Genomic DNA, 13,583 nt, shown 5'->3' on the forward strand with positions numbered 1-13,583 from the left:
TGATATCATGTAGTAATATTGATACACAATGAACTGCATTTTATATTTATATTCATCAGATATAAAGCATATGAAGCCCTGACAAAATATTGCCAAACACCACATTCGGATTATGCTTAAAAGCATTATTTCTCAAGAAGTTCCATAAGTTTTTTAGCCACTCTCTGTAGTGATTCAGTGGGGAAAACAACATTCAGAGTTTTATAATCGTTTGTTGTTACCTGCTTCGAGTCCTTTAGGTCTTGGGTTGCATTGCTTATAACCTTGACAACTGCGCAGCTCCATTAGCTGGATGTGTAGCTGGTTCAAAGTGCCTCTTTCTACCGTGTGCACTGTATTTGTCAGCTGGGCACAAAAGGGGAAGAAAGAAAGAAAGGTGTTTTATGAGTGTCTGCAACGGCAAAGGTGCAATCCCCAAACCACCAAAGCCAACACCTTTGCAGATGAGCCAAGCTACCACTCCTTCTTGCATAATCCGTTGCCGTTACAGCATTGTCCTTTCAAACATACATGCAAGGATCCGGGCCTTTGCAGGCTGGAAAGAAAGAGCAGCAGTTTGTGCACAGATGTCCCCGGCATAACTGATACATGCCATGTGCATTGAGAAAAATGTCATCTAAGAAGTGGACTCTTGTCTTGGTCCCAGTGCTATGGCTGGAAAACACATGATGCAGCAGCTGAAACAAGGTGGGTTTGAAACTGGGTCACCTGAATGTGAAACCACTTGGGAACCCTATGTACACTACCTTGAGTTTCATCTTGGAGGGAAAGTGGGATACAAATGTAATACATCAATAAATAAGTACAGCGGTTGTACTTTTAATAAAATTAAAGTGACTTAACCAACTTGCAGATGGTGTTCCATTTCCGAATAGTTTTTGAAGTTATTTGAGGGCTTTTGAGGTGGACTTTCAGCGAAGCCTTTTTTCAGTGATGGACCCCCAGCTCTGAAATGTTATCCTGACAGAAGCTTGCCTGGTGCTCATCATGCTATCTTTTCTGTTCACCACGGTTTTAAAAAGCATTTTAGGCAGCAGTCCTATCCGGATGCCTGTCAGCCTCCAAACCTGGAGGCTGATGGGCATCTTATGCTGAGCAGGAGGGGCGTGGAGGCAGTCCTCGCCTCTGTGCTTCTCCCACTCTGCATTTTTGCCAGACAAGCGTTTTTGCCTGTCTAGATATGGCTCTGTGGAGGGGGATGGAAGGAGGCTGGCGACAGCTTGTATCTCCCCTTCCCAAGTCCCCTCCCTACCCACAGGACCACTCCTTTTCCCAGGTCACCTTTGTGACCTCGGAGAGGCAGCCAGCGCAGTACTCACCACAGAGAGCCAGCCAGCTGTGAGGGGGAGGGGGCGAGGAGCTCAGACTCCTGGGTCCAAGGTTGGAGCACTGCCTCCAACCTCGGATCCAGGAGTCCAAACTATTCTATGGCTCCCCAGATGTTGTCGAGGGGCCATAGGATTGCTCTCCCCATACTGTCAATGGTTACGATCTATTATTTTAGTCCAGGAGAGCACAACCTTTTTGGCCCCTCGACAACATCTGAAATTTGTTTTATGAGGCATTCAATCCATGTAACGAATAAAAGTCATACACATTTACCTGGTAGGGGTCGGTGTTCATGTCAAAATACTCCAGGAATCCTGTAGCAAACTCACAGAAGAGGAAGTTGTGCGTTCCATTTACTGTTCGCAAGCACCAGTAAGTGTTGTTATTTGAGCTTGTACAAGCACAAAATGATCCCACTGTTGGGAAGGGAGGGAAAAACAACTTTAATGGAAGCATGCATTCACTTCAGTCCAGAAAGGGCAATCCGTGTTTTATGAAATAAAGTGCAATGCTTTAGGGAAAATACATTTGCATCCAAGACTTGGAAGTGCACCCACAGAGCTTCAATTAATCACTTTATTTCAGGAGAAACTCGCTGATGGTAACAGCAGTTCGAAAATGGAACAAACTACCAAGGCGGCATCTCCCTTGTTGGTGGCCTTCAGAGGCTGGACAGCCATCTGCTGGGGATATTCCAAATCTGGATTTTCTGCACTGAGCAAGTATTAGGGATGGGACTAGATGGCCTGTAATGTCCCCCCTCTCCATTATTCAGTAGAGGCTGGTAGCTCTGATGTCAGTGGGGTGGTGAATCCACTCTGGATTTCAGTCAGAACCAGTTGGAACTTCGCACCTTGGATAGCTCCTTTAGAGTTCCGACCGCTTCTGACTGAAATCCGGAGCAGATTTACCATCCCAGTGACATCAGATCTACCAGCCTCCACTACTATTATTCAATGCATAATGCTGAGCAGATAGTGGACACTGCTAGGCTCTACGGTATTCATCTCTGTGGGAGGCACAGACTCTAGGCACCCCTTTCACCCCACTTAATACTTAAATTTAACAGCACTCATCATCTATTTAACAGGGCTGATCCTTACACTGCTACCTGGATATTTGCTGCTGCACACAAGGTCTCTGGCACAGAACCATTAATTTTGAATCAGTTTTCACCACTCTCGGAAAACCTGCACTACACATCTGTATATGCAAACTCTGATGCATAGATCTTTTTGAGAGAAAATAAAGAATTAAAATGAGAATGGAACTTCCTTTATTCAAATATTTCTGTACAGTTTATGGACACAATCCAGTCCGTGTTAAGTTTTTTTTTTTGGGGGGGGGGTTGACCAACTGAATCGAATGGGAAAGAGATAAACACTAAAATCTCTCCCTTTGAGGTCAACGGGACAAAAACTTCTTTTACTTTGGCTAGACCATTCCTTAATGATCTCCTCTGCTCAACTAGGTGTTAGGGACAGGAAAAGAAAACAGCACTGGTTGGAGTGGAGTTGAGGAAGAAGAACTATTTCAACAAACCTTTTCCTACCAGTGTGGTTAGTTCTTTTTCTGCCTGGGCCCTGGGTGGGGAAAAATCATCCAGCTGTCTTCATCCAAGGGAACTGGTCTTGAGGAAGGGGTATTTAACTGCCCCCTCCCAGAAATACAAGACGAAGCCTATTCCTAATGTTCCTGAAGACCAGTTCAGATTCTGATATTGAGGATGGGAAGAATACAAGTACTTTACATAAATACTTTTATACCCAAGTCTGTAATTAATTTTTTAATCCTGCCTGAAGTATCCAGTTGGAAAATGTCTTGCCTTAAAAAAAGTTGTTATTAAAAACTTATTTCCATGAATTATATCCTCTTTCACAATTATTCCAGATTCTGGAATACATAAGCTCAAAGTGATACTGGTACCTCAATGATTCATTTAAACAAGAAGGATAAATATTGGTTAAAACACCTTGAGAATCCCACTCATATGTTTGCTTAAAGTCCATGAGCTACTGATCTGAGGACAGCATTAACTCCTGCAATATCCTCCTTAGTCTTGAACATTTGCAATGACTGAGATCAAAAGAAATATTTCAAGACAAAAGTTTTATACCACCATAATCTACTGCCTCTGTGAAAAAGATCTTAAATCAAAGCACAGTGGGCTTTATGGCTTAAGTTCTTTAAGAATACACTCTCCATTCTATTACCAGCTCGAGGCTAGTTTCTCTTGTTCCATTTTTCATTCATCTGGAACTGCCTCACCTTTTAAATTTTTGACTATATGTTCATGAGAAGACCATTTACTTGAATGGGTTGGTTCTAAACTCAGTTATGGCTAACTTAAGTCCCATTTATTTCAATGTTCTTACTCCAAGTATGACCAAGTCTGCAGCCAACCCCGAGGCTGTAGTCCTGTGCACAATCACTTAGGATCAACCACCATTGACCTCAGTCGGACAGACCTCTGAGTAAACAAGCACAGAACAGAATCAGGTTGGACATGCCTAGAACATTCCAGAAACAAGGCTTCGTAGCTATTGGGCAAATTCATGATTTGGAAAACTGAACAAATCATGGAATGCAACCTGGTAAGATAAAGCATATGTAATGGGTAAGATCACTCAGGTGGGCTCTGTGAATGGTCCAGATGGGATGGTGGTGTCACCAAGACACCAGAACCCTGCTCCCACAGCAACAGCCCTATAATAATAAATGTAGTATATATTTTGTGCCATAATCTTAGAGATAATTATTAACAGGTTTTTAAATGCCTCTATTAAAAATTGATTTCATGGGATTAAATGTTAGTAAACATTTGTTTGAAATTAAGGATATTAATAAAGTCTTATTAATGTAACTAAAAAAATCTGTTTTAAATTAAAATCTGGTTTGAATTAAAATACGTGATTTTGAAAATAATCACTGATTTCTGTCCACAATCACCCATTGATTTCTGTAGAGTGCAAGTCCATTTTAATGGGTTCACTGTATTTTTCTTCTCCAGCTGTGGTCCAAAAGAAATGGGGTTTATGCCCTCCAGACCCCTAGGAGCGCACACCAACTCCTATTCCCATGACATGAGCATGCATCTGCTAGAAGTGGTTCTCACAGTTCCAAAATGGTGCTGTCTGCCAGTGATTGTTATCGTGGGTAAAGCAAGTGAGTCCAGGAAGGCTGCATTCATCTCCTTTCTTCTGGCGCTTTTTCCCTTTTCTTTCTTTCTTTCTCCTCCGGTTCTCTTTGAAGAGCTGAATTTTACCATCCACCTCTTGGGCTGCTTCCCTAGTCAAATTCAAGAATATTTAATAAGCAAGGGCATAATCCTAATGATTTTTATGTAGTACAACCTTCCTCAACCTGGATCCCTCCATTATTGGGATTATAACTCCCATCACCCCAGCCATTGAGCATGCTGATTGGGGATGATGGGAGTTGTAGTCCAAAAGATCTTGACGGGTCCAGGTTGGGGAATGCTGATTTAGTACCTAACTGACATTCTGATATTAGTAGAACTACATGGTTTGTTGCTGAAGGGAAGAATAATCTTGTTTCAGGTTTGAACTTGGATGTTACCTCCCACCTGTGCTTGCTACTGAAATCCCATTCCCCAAAGTAGGTCGCTGTCATTCAAATGACAGCGAGTAATGCTGAAACGTTTTTGGTATAGACACTAGTCTAAATGTGGATAACACACTCCAGTACCCAGGTCTATGCAATGCTAGAAAGGGAACACTTCACATGTTTAGCACCAACCTAAACATTACTCATGCTATATAGATCACTGAAAAAAGAAAAAAAAATAGTTTTCAGTGGCCACCACAGACAGGGAATAACATCTAAATTGGAAAAAAAACTTTCCCATTTGCAACACTGACTTCAGTTGCAGAACTTGAAATGTTCTACATCAAACTATCCCCCATCGCTCCAACTTGAGATGAATTCACCCTATAGTTTACAAGAGGCGAGAAAATTAACACGTGATGTCATTTTCCCATTGTGATGTGTTTCTGTTAGTACACTATGGGTATATATTTATATTTAACTATAGCCTATGAGTTGAATAGGATTGTCCCTCAGGAATGGTGAGGTGGGAAAACTTTCACAAGATTTTGGACAGATTATTTAGGCCACCAGCATAAGGGATACATAATCAGATTGAAAGTCATCCAAATAAATCTATCTTTAAAAATAATCAAATTCCAGTCGGAGCCAATGTCTCCCTGGCAGCGTTCCCCGGAGCCTCCACGGGACGCTATCTCAAATAGCTTTTAAAGGGTTGAAAAACTTTTTCATCTTCCCCTGGAATGAAAAGGGGAGGCAAGAGCAGCATCTGGAATGAAAAGAGGAGGCAAGAGCAACATCTGGATGAAGTCTTGGAAGAATAGCTCCCTTTGCAAAGCAGCAAAGGGACTGGGCTCCGAGGCTAGTCTGCCAGAGCTTAATCATCGCTCAAAGTTGTTTAAAAACTCCTATCTAATTAGAAGAAATCAGGGCTGACGTGCTCCAATGTAGTTTATGGATTAAGAAATACCAACAATATTTGAGGACCTGCAAGATCTGTTTGAAGAGAAGGATGGCTATATCAAGGAGGAAAAAAGGAGCAGGATCTCCACCTACCCCCCCCCCCCCATACCTATCGTGGCAAAGGCTCCAACAAGCGAAAATACAGAGGAATTACTTGCTCTGATAAAAACTTTGCAATTTTCTGAACAGGCTAAGATGCTGGATACAGTTCAAAATTCCATTACAGCCCTGCACGTGGCTGTGGACTTAATTAACACTTCTTGGCAAAAAAATGGAGGCAAAGGTTAACGAGCTGCAAGATCAGGTGGCAGCGAACGAGACTGCATCACAAGTTTACAACAATTTTTCTGTCAGAATCTCCCAACTTGAGGCTCTCACACACACAGCAAATTATTGGTATTAAAGATCTATCTACTGATGTAAATTTGTCTACTTTTATAGATAAGCTTCTGCATGAGAAATGCCAGAGGGACTGGTTATATGATTATAGTCCAATTTGCAAGAATTACCACAAAAAATTATATCCTGCATCTGGCAAGAGGGGGCAGAAGTCTTGTTTGGGGATCAAAACAAGATAAAATCATGTTATTTCCGGATTACACCAAAGAAATTGCTGATAAAAGAAGGCAATTTACCAAGGTGAAAAACCTGGCAAAACAAATGAACTTACAATATCATTTAAAATATCCTGCTACATTTTGCATTTTTTCTGAAGGTCAGATGAAGAAGTTTCTAAATCACAAAATGGCGGAGACGTGGCTAATCTGAAAAATGCATGAGACTTCTGTTCCAGCCCCATGAACTGGAATTTATAAACATGTTTTGTCAACTGGCTATGTTTAGTCTGTAAGGTCCAGGCTAGGGCAGAGATAATTGCTCATATATATTTGTCTCCTTTCACTATTTTTTTCCCTCTTTTCTTTTATATCCTTTCTCTTTAAATGGATATGATACACTGTATTTAAATTTACTGTCTGAGGGTATATAGAAATGTGCACACTCATTTATATATCCAGTACAAAATACATTAGTGATTGTTGTAAGGTTGGTTTTAAGCTTTATTATTATACAACAATATAAAATTTATTAGTGATTTGTTATTATTTATCCTTTCTAATTTCCTTCCTTTTTATTATTATTATCATTATTATGAGACAGGTTAGTAATATTTTTGGCTGGTTAAATTGTTAATTGTTCAGTTAACTATTATATGTTAACTGAAGGGCAATATATGGTTATTGGAAATGAATTGTAGGCCTGCTTCCTTGCTATAAGACTGATGATATGATACTGAAATGTTAGGTTGATTATTTATGCTGTACTGAATTGTAATACTGCCAATGTTATAGGAATAACTTTTAAGTAGAATGGTATTTGAAGTTTGTGTGTAATGGAGTTTAAATTTAATTCTTTTAAGTAACTTTAATAATTTTTCATTTTCTTTCTTGCTTTCTTCTTCCTTCTCCTTCTGTTTTCTGTTTTCTTTCTTTTTTCTCTTTTTCGTGATTGCTGTGTCCTCCTAAGAATACTGTATTGTTGGGAAACTGTAGATACTGATTAGGTTGTTGTTACTGTTTATTTCATTTATAAAGATAAAAATAGAATAAAAAGTATTTAAAAAAAACAATGGAATTCCACCCGGTTAAATGGAGCCTTTGCTGATAAAATTCCATCAGCAAGTGTGCCACTGAACACGTCTTCAGGCTGCTTGCAGTGGCCTTTCAGATATCTGCCGGAATGGTGACATGTTGAATTGAGGAGGAAAGAAATAGAGAGGGGCTTACTTGAACGGATGAAGGTGACTCGTCTTAAGCTTTTCTTGACCCTTCACCCCCTTTTCTTTGTTGTAATAGCTGTAAGGAAGGATTATGACAAATTAAACTTCTTATAAAATTGCCATTTAAAACAGAAGCGTGGCTGTCATTTTCAACCACAGGACCTCACCTATGAATACTGTAGACAGGGAGTAATTATCCATATCCCCATGTATGTTGGTTTTTTAACTGGAAGAAGCTCAGGACTGCAATACCTGATGGCGCACCTCTCCCACCCTCAACCTACCTGGCCACTATGATCAACAGCTGAGGCCTTCCTCCAAATGCCAGCTCCAAGGGAGGATGGGAAGGCGGCACCAAGGGAGAGGGCCTTTTCAGTGGTGGCCCCCCGATTCTGGAATGATCTTCCTGGTGCCAACACTATCATCTTTTCAACTCCAAGTTAAGACTGTCCTCTACTCCCAGGCATTTAATGGCATATGATGGGGCATCTGTGTCAGCTGCCTTCACAGATCTATTATTTTATTGAAATTGCTTTTAGCTGTTTAAATTGTTTTAAATTTTGTATATTGGAATTTTATGCTGTATTCTATTATCTTGGCACTGTTGTGAACCACTCAGAGAGCTCTGGCTGCTGGGCAATATAGAAAAGATACGATGACGATGACGACGATGATGATGGAAGATGAGAAACATAATTTTCCTTACCTCTTTTTACTACAGTCACATTCATCAGGTTTTCGTCTTTTTAGATGTCCTCTCACTTCTCTTAAATTTTTAATTTTATCTTGGAGAGCCTCAATCTGTAAAGCAAGTTTCAGGTTTAATAAGAATATTCTATGCTTAATTATTCTACTAGTGTGATAGAACATGCTAAACTACTTCACATATTGCTACTGAAATATTAACGATGATAGTATTTTTATTTTTCTATCACCCTTTTAAAGCATTCTGTACATTAGAATACATCTTGTACACTGCCACCACAATAAAATGTCCACTTATAACCATCTCAAAAACAGTGCACTGACACCAAGAAATAACGATTGGTCCAAAGCTACACACTATGATTTAGTGTTATGTGCATGAGCCTCAAGCTCATGGGCTCCTCCCTCTCCTCCTCCAGTCCAGCCATGGCAAGATCAGAAGCTTTCTAACCTCTTGTAGTTTGTTTAACTACGGTTAAGGGCACAATCCTATCGAGATAGGCGGCCGCCTCTGAACTCGGAGGCAACTGCCTATCCTAAGCAGGGCAGAAGAAGCATGGAGGGGATCGTTCTCTCTGCACCTCTCCTGCCCTGCTTTTTCTGCTAGACAGCCGATTTCAGCTGTCTAGCCGCAGGGTGACTGAGCGGGAGAGGAGGCTGCTGTACGACACATAGGATGTGTTGTACACGCAGCTCTGCTCTCCCTGCCCCGGAATGCCCCCATCCCTGCCCCTATTCAGCCGCTCCGCACTCTGCACTCCTCTTGCAAGCGTGGAAGACAGGGCTTCTCCCGCTGCCTCTAAGGCAGCATGGACGTAGGGGGAGGGGAGGTCGGTTTTCCAGGAACTGACCTCAGACGGCGGGCTTTGAGGTTGTTTCCCAGAAAACAGCATATGCTATGGCCATCTAGCCACTGTCTAGCAGCCATAGGATTGCTCCCGCTGTGAAACAAGCCAGGATGAGAAACCATGGTTTGAAGTTGGCTTGTTTCCCAAAACCATAGTTAAGAGTCTTAAGACTAACCACAGTTTGTTTAGGTCAGCACAGGTTAGTCCAGGTTATCACATAGTTTGTCCAGGTTAGCACAAAACAACATTTTCAAGTTAATTGGAAATGGCCAAAAAGGTGGGCGATGGAAAACAGTTGCAGAAACAATGGAAGAGAGGAGTGGGAAGAGCTTATGAGCCCAAGGCTTATAACTTAACCTATGGCTTAGCATTACATTCAAACAAAACCAGTGTGTTTATGAGTAAACAGGTATTCAAATCTCTCATATCCTGTTGCAAACCTTCACCCACTGATATATTTTGCCAAAATATTCTGCGGCTAGATACAATACAAATTCTTAATTTAGGATAAGGTATTCTAACCTCTTTGTCAATATAGGCTTTATGATCTTTCCAGGCTCTGGCTGATTGGTATAGTTCCCTCTCACAGTGAATAGAATCATTTGGAAGAATAAAACACCTACAAGGATGAAAATGAGTAGAAGAAAATATGGGTGATATGTCTGAGTTATCCTGGGCAATTGCAGCCTAGATCCTATGAATCGGCATAACAATGAAAAAGCGAAAAATGACGGTACTGCTGTAGTTCCAGCATCTCATAACAGGCAACTGGGGCTAGCACCTGCTCTAAAATCCTTCCTTCTGGGAAAGCAATACCCATGCCAGATATACAAGATATACAAGATGGTACATCTGAAAATGAAATCACTGATTTAGCCTAGTGAGTTTGGGTGGGCTGAACAATATAGGAACACAGTCATTCCTAGCATATAGAAGAACATTGTTTTCAAACGTATTTTAAATCATTCACCTCCCTCATTGTACAGACTATGCCAAGCCCTTTTCAAATTCCTACATTGGGCAGGAGGGTCTAAAGGGGGCTTCTATGGTCATTGCCCCATTGGGGCCTTGCATGCGTGGCCAGCCCCGCTGGTCGCGGCCCTCACCACTTGTGGCTGCGATGTAACACTTCTGGGGGCAAGCCCCCAAATGAGCAGAAATGCTCATTTCTAGAAGGCACTTCTGCTCATTTCAGAGCTTGCCCCCAGAAGTGCTGGATCACGGCTGGAAGTCATGAGGGCCCACAAGAAACGCAACTGGCAGGCCTGGCCACACGCACAAGACTCCAATTGGATACTGCCCAAAATGTATTAGCCTAAATAAAAGTAGGAGCCTCCGCGCGATCGAGAACCCTGTTTTATCAGGGTGTATGATCGCCTTCAAGTTAATGCGCATAGAATCCCCTTCAGACCTTGCTGCTCAATGCAGGAAGTCTGAGAACAGACAGGGTGGGCCCAACACACGTGGGGATGTGCTTCCTACACGGCTTGATGTTTCCTGTTCAAGCATCACATCTTGACAGGGAAGGATTCTATCTTCCTTCAAGCACGAGTTCAACACACACATCATGGCACCTTTAGGTTAACCCCTTGGTCTGCATCTCCAGCTGGAAAAAAAAACCTTACACCCACACAAGTCCTTTCATTCAAACTGTCTCCCCATTGCCCTTGCTGCTCCTGTCTTTCCCACTTTCTCTGTTGTCTTCTCCATGGCTCCATATAAGTTGAAACTGCAGTCTGCTCACAGCAGCAGCCTAATTTTGAATATGCTACACCACAAATCACCATGTACGCTGATAGTGTTTATATGAATAAGGAATAATAACAGCAGGAAAAGCATCCCTACTTATGAGTCACTCTGACAGAGTCTGGCTGGCCCACTGCGTTGGTTCCGTCAGCTGGCATTGCTTCAGCACCACCAGCCCCATGATCTTCAGAATGCTCCTCCTCACTGTAACTTCCATGCCGCTTTACGATGCTCTTGGGCCGAAGAATGCGCAGTTCCTCCCCCTCATCCTCGTCCTCCTCCAAGTTTATATCATATATTTCCCCTTCGAATTCCACAGACAGAGAACGAGTCTGACGAGTGTGGACAAACCGGGGTTTGTATTCTGCATTGTTAAAAGAACACAGATACGCCATTACATAACTACAAAAAGTGCGCTATTTCAATGGATGACGAGGTTGGAGCTGATGTGAAGTGAAAGGTGGCAGTAAATTCATGCTGATTTCACTACAGACCTCTTTGGTTTGAACAGTATAAGAGGCATGATTGTCCCTGACCCCACACTGATCATTTTATTTATTCATTTCTATACTGCCCAATAGCTGAAGCTCCCTGAGTGGTTCACAAAAATTAAAAACACAATGTACAGCATAAAATAAAATAAAATATGAAGGCTTAAAACTGCAGTATAAAAGTACAACCAGAATAAAACCAAGCAGCAATGCAGAGATTTAAAATACAGATTTAAAACAGCTAAAAGACTAGGAAGCTAAAATGCTAAAATACTGGGAAAATAAAAACGTCTTCACCTGGCACTGAAAGGAGTACTACATAGGCGCTGGGCGAACCTCTCTAGGGAGCTCATTCCACAGCTGGGGTGCCACAGCACAAAGGACCCTCTTCCTGGTAGCCACCCAACTCATCTTCAGGGGCTCCTGGAAAAGGACCCCTGATGATGATCTTAGAGTCTGGACAGGCACATATGGGAGGAGACGATCCTTCAGATAACCTGGCCCCAAGCTGTTTAGGGCTTTAAATGTTAATACCAGCACTTTGAATTGGGCCTGGACATAGAATGGCAGCCAGTGCAGCTGGAAAAAGCACTGGCATGATACGATCTCTTTGGGCAGTCCCTGTTATTATCTATCCATCATTTTATCTATTTAATAAATGTCTACCCTGCCTTTCAGGGCAAAAACTCTCACAAAGGCGGCTTACAAAATTGCCTTGGATCCTTAAAAGACAACTCAAACAGAAAGGCCTATGCTAAGGCCTGCTTCTCACTAGCAGCAGAATGAGGTGGTAAAATCCTGCACTGGTAGAATGGACTGCACCATTTTTGAATGCTCTGCTCTGTAAAAGGAATCCTCTTCATGTTAGAAAAGAACTAGTATACCAGGGAGACAGATTCTAGCCTAGCCTGGTGTGCTAGTTTTTTACCTGGGGGGTGCTTTTTTAAAAAATTAAAAAATGTGATTTCCCAACCCACAATCTGAACTCGTACAGTCCATTCTATGCTCTCCTTCTTCTCCAAACTACATGATATGCTTAACGTGCAGCGTATAGCTATGTCTCCCTTTTTTACTTTTATTAATTACAGGCATGCAGTGTGTGTGTGGGAGATCCTTACTGGGAATGCAGTCCATGGGGAGGCAAGGCTTATTTCTTTCCTCCCCAGCACAAACAAAACTAAGCTTCCTTCCTGCCCTCCCATGTGCTAAAACACACAGGGAAAAAGTTTCAATTGGCTCAAAATTAATTAATTAATGAATTAAAGTAACCAATAAAAGTAAAAAGGGAGATGGAGCTACTCACTATATGTTAAGGGTGGCATGCAGTTTAGCCTTCAGATTCGGACCACAGTGAATTTCCAAGGGGAAAGGAGGTTATTATTAACTGTGGGGGAGACACTGAATGCCTCTCTATGTATCTTTGTTAGTGTACTATTCCACAAAAGGTTATATTTTTAAGAAGCATCGGGGGGGGGGGGGCTGTTAGTGAGAACCAGACCTGTGATGTTCTGTCAAGTGATGAAGATTTTATTTTACCACTTCTCTGCTGCTCCTTGGAATTTTTCTATGAAGTGTAAATGTGTCATAAAATTCTCCTCCCCACCTGGTAGGAAATTACGGACTTGCCAAACAGTTCCATGCACATCATAGCAAGTTACCACTTGGTAAAGAATAGCCTGTGTTTGCCCTCTCTGTTTCCCTAATATGAGAAGTGTACGCTTCATCAACTTGAGAACTGGTTCACATCCGAGCCCACTTGAGGGCACTGCAGAATCATGCTTCAAAAACCAGCTAGCCAGGAATTTCACTTTGACAGATATCTGGATGTGCGAAAGTTCAACAGGGAGAAAGAATTTTCCTGCGTATGGCTGAACAACAATTAAAACTGTATTGGGGGGTGGGGCGTGACAGTGAATTGGGCAAGAATATTGTCATTGTCATGTCGATCTAAATAGCTTATTCTGCAAGCTTTATACCCAGCACAAAAATCATCCATACAAGAACTAGTCCATATAACCAGGGCTCTTCAGGCCATTAGAATTTTTTTTAAAGGAAGCAGGTACTTTGTATTACAGATGTAGTCATGAAATACATACATCCGGATGAGAAACAACATAGGAAGGGAACACAGAGCAACCAATAGCATAACTTTTACTA

The 13,583-nt window shown here is 41.7% G+C and overlaps 1 protein-coding gene across 2 annotated transcripts in view; it reads right to left on the reverse strand.

Annotated features, from left to right (window-relative positions):
- Window positions 1-13,583, reverse strand: part of SULF1 (sulfatase 1) — a 145,445-nt gene that overhangs the window by 9,139 nt on the left and 122,723 nt on the right. For both annotated transcript variants that reach the window (XM_084849353.1, XM_084849352.1), the window contains exons 12-18: window positions 11,035-11,299; window positions 9,712-9,808; window positions 8,343-8,437; window positions 7,644-7,712; window positions 4,445-4,617; window positions 1,603-1,745; window positions 222-345 (exon numbers count right to left, since the gene is read on the reverse strand). In XM_084849353.1, the coding sequence (XP_084705479.1) occupies window positions 222-345; window positions 1,603-1,745; window positions 4,445-4,617; window positions 7,644-7,712; window positions 8,343-8,437; window positions 9,712-9,808; window positions 11,035-11,299 (966 nt within the window). The remainder of the gene's footprint in view (window positions 1-221; window positions 346-1,602; window positions 1,746-4,444; window positions 4,618-7,643; window positions 7,713-8,342; window positions 8,438-9,711; window positions 9,809-11,034; window positions 11,300-13,583) is intronic.

This window comes from Heloderma suspectum, chromosome 4, assembly GCF_057233095.1.
Source record: "Heloderma suspectum isolate Gila_16-S chromosome 4, 16-S_ref, whole genome shotgun sequence".
NCBI lineage: Eukaryota > Metazoa > Chordata > Lepidosauria > Squamata > Helodermatidae > Heloderma > Heloderma suspectum.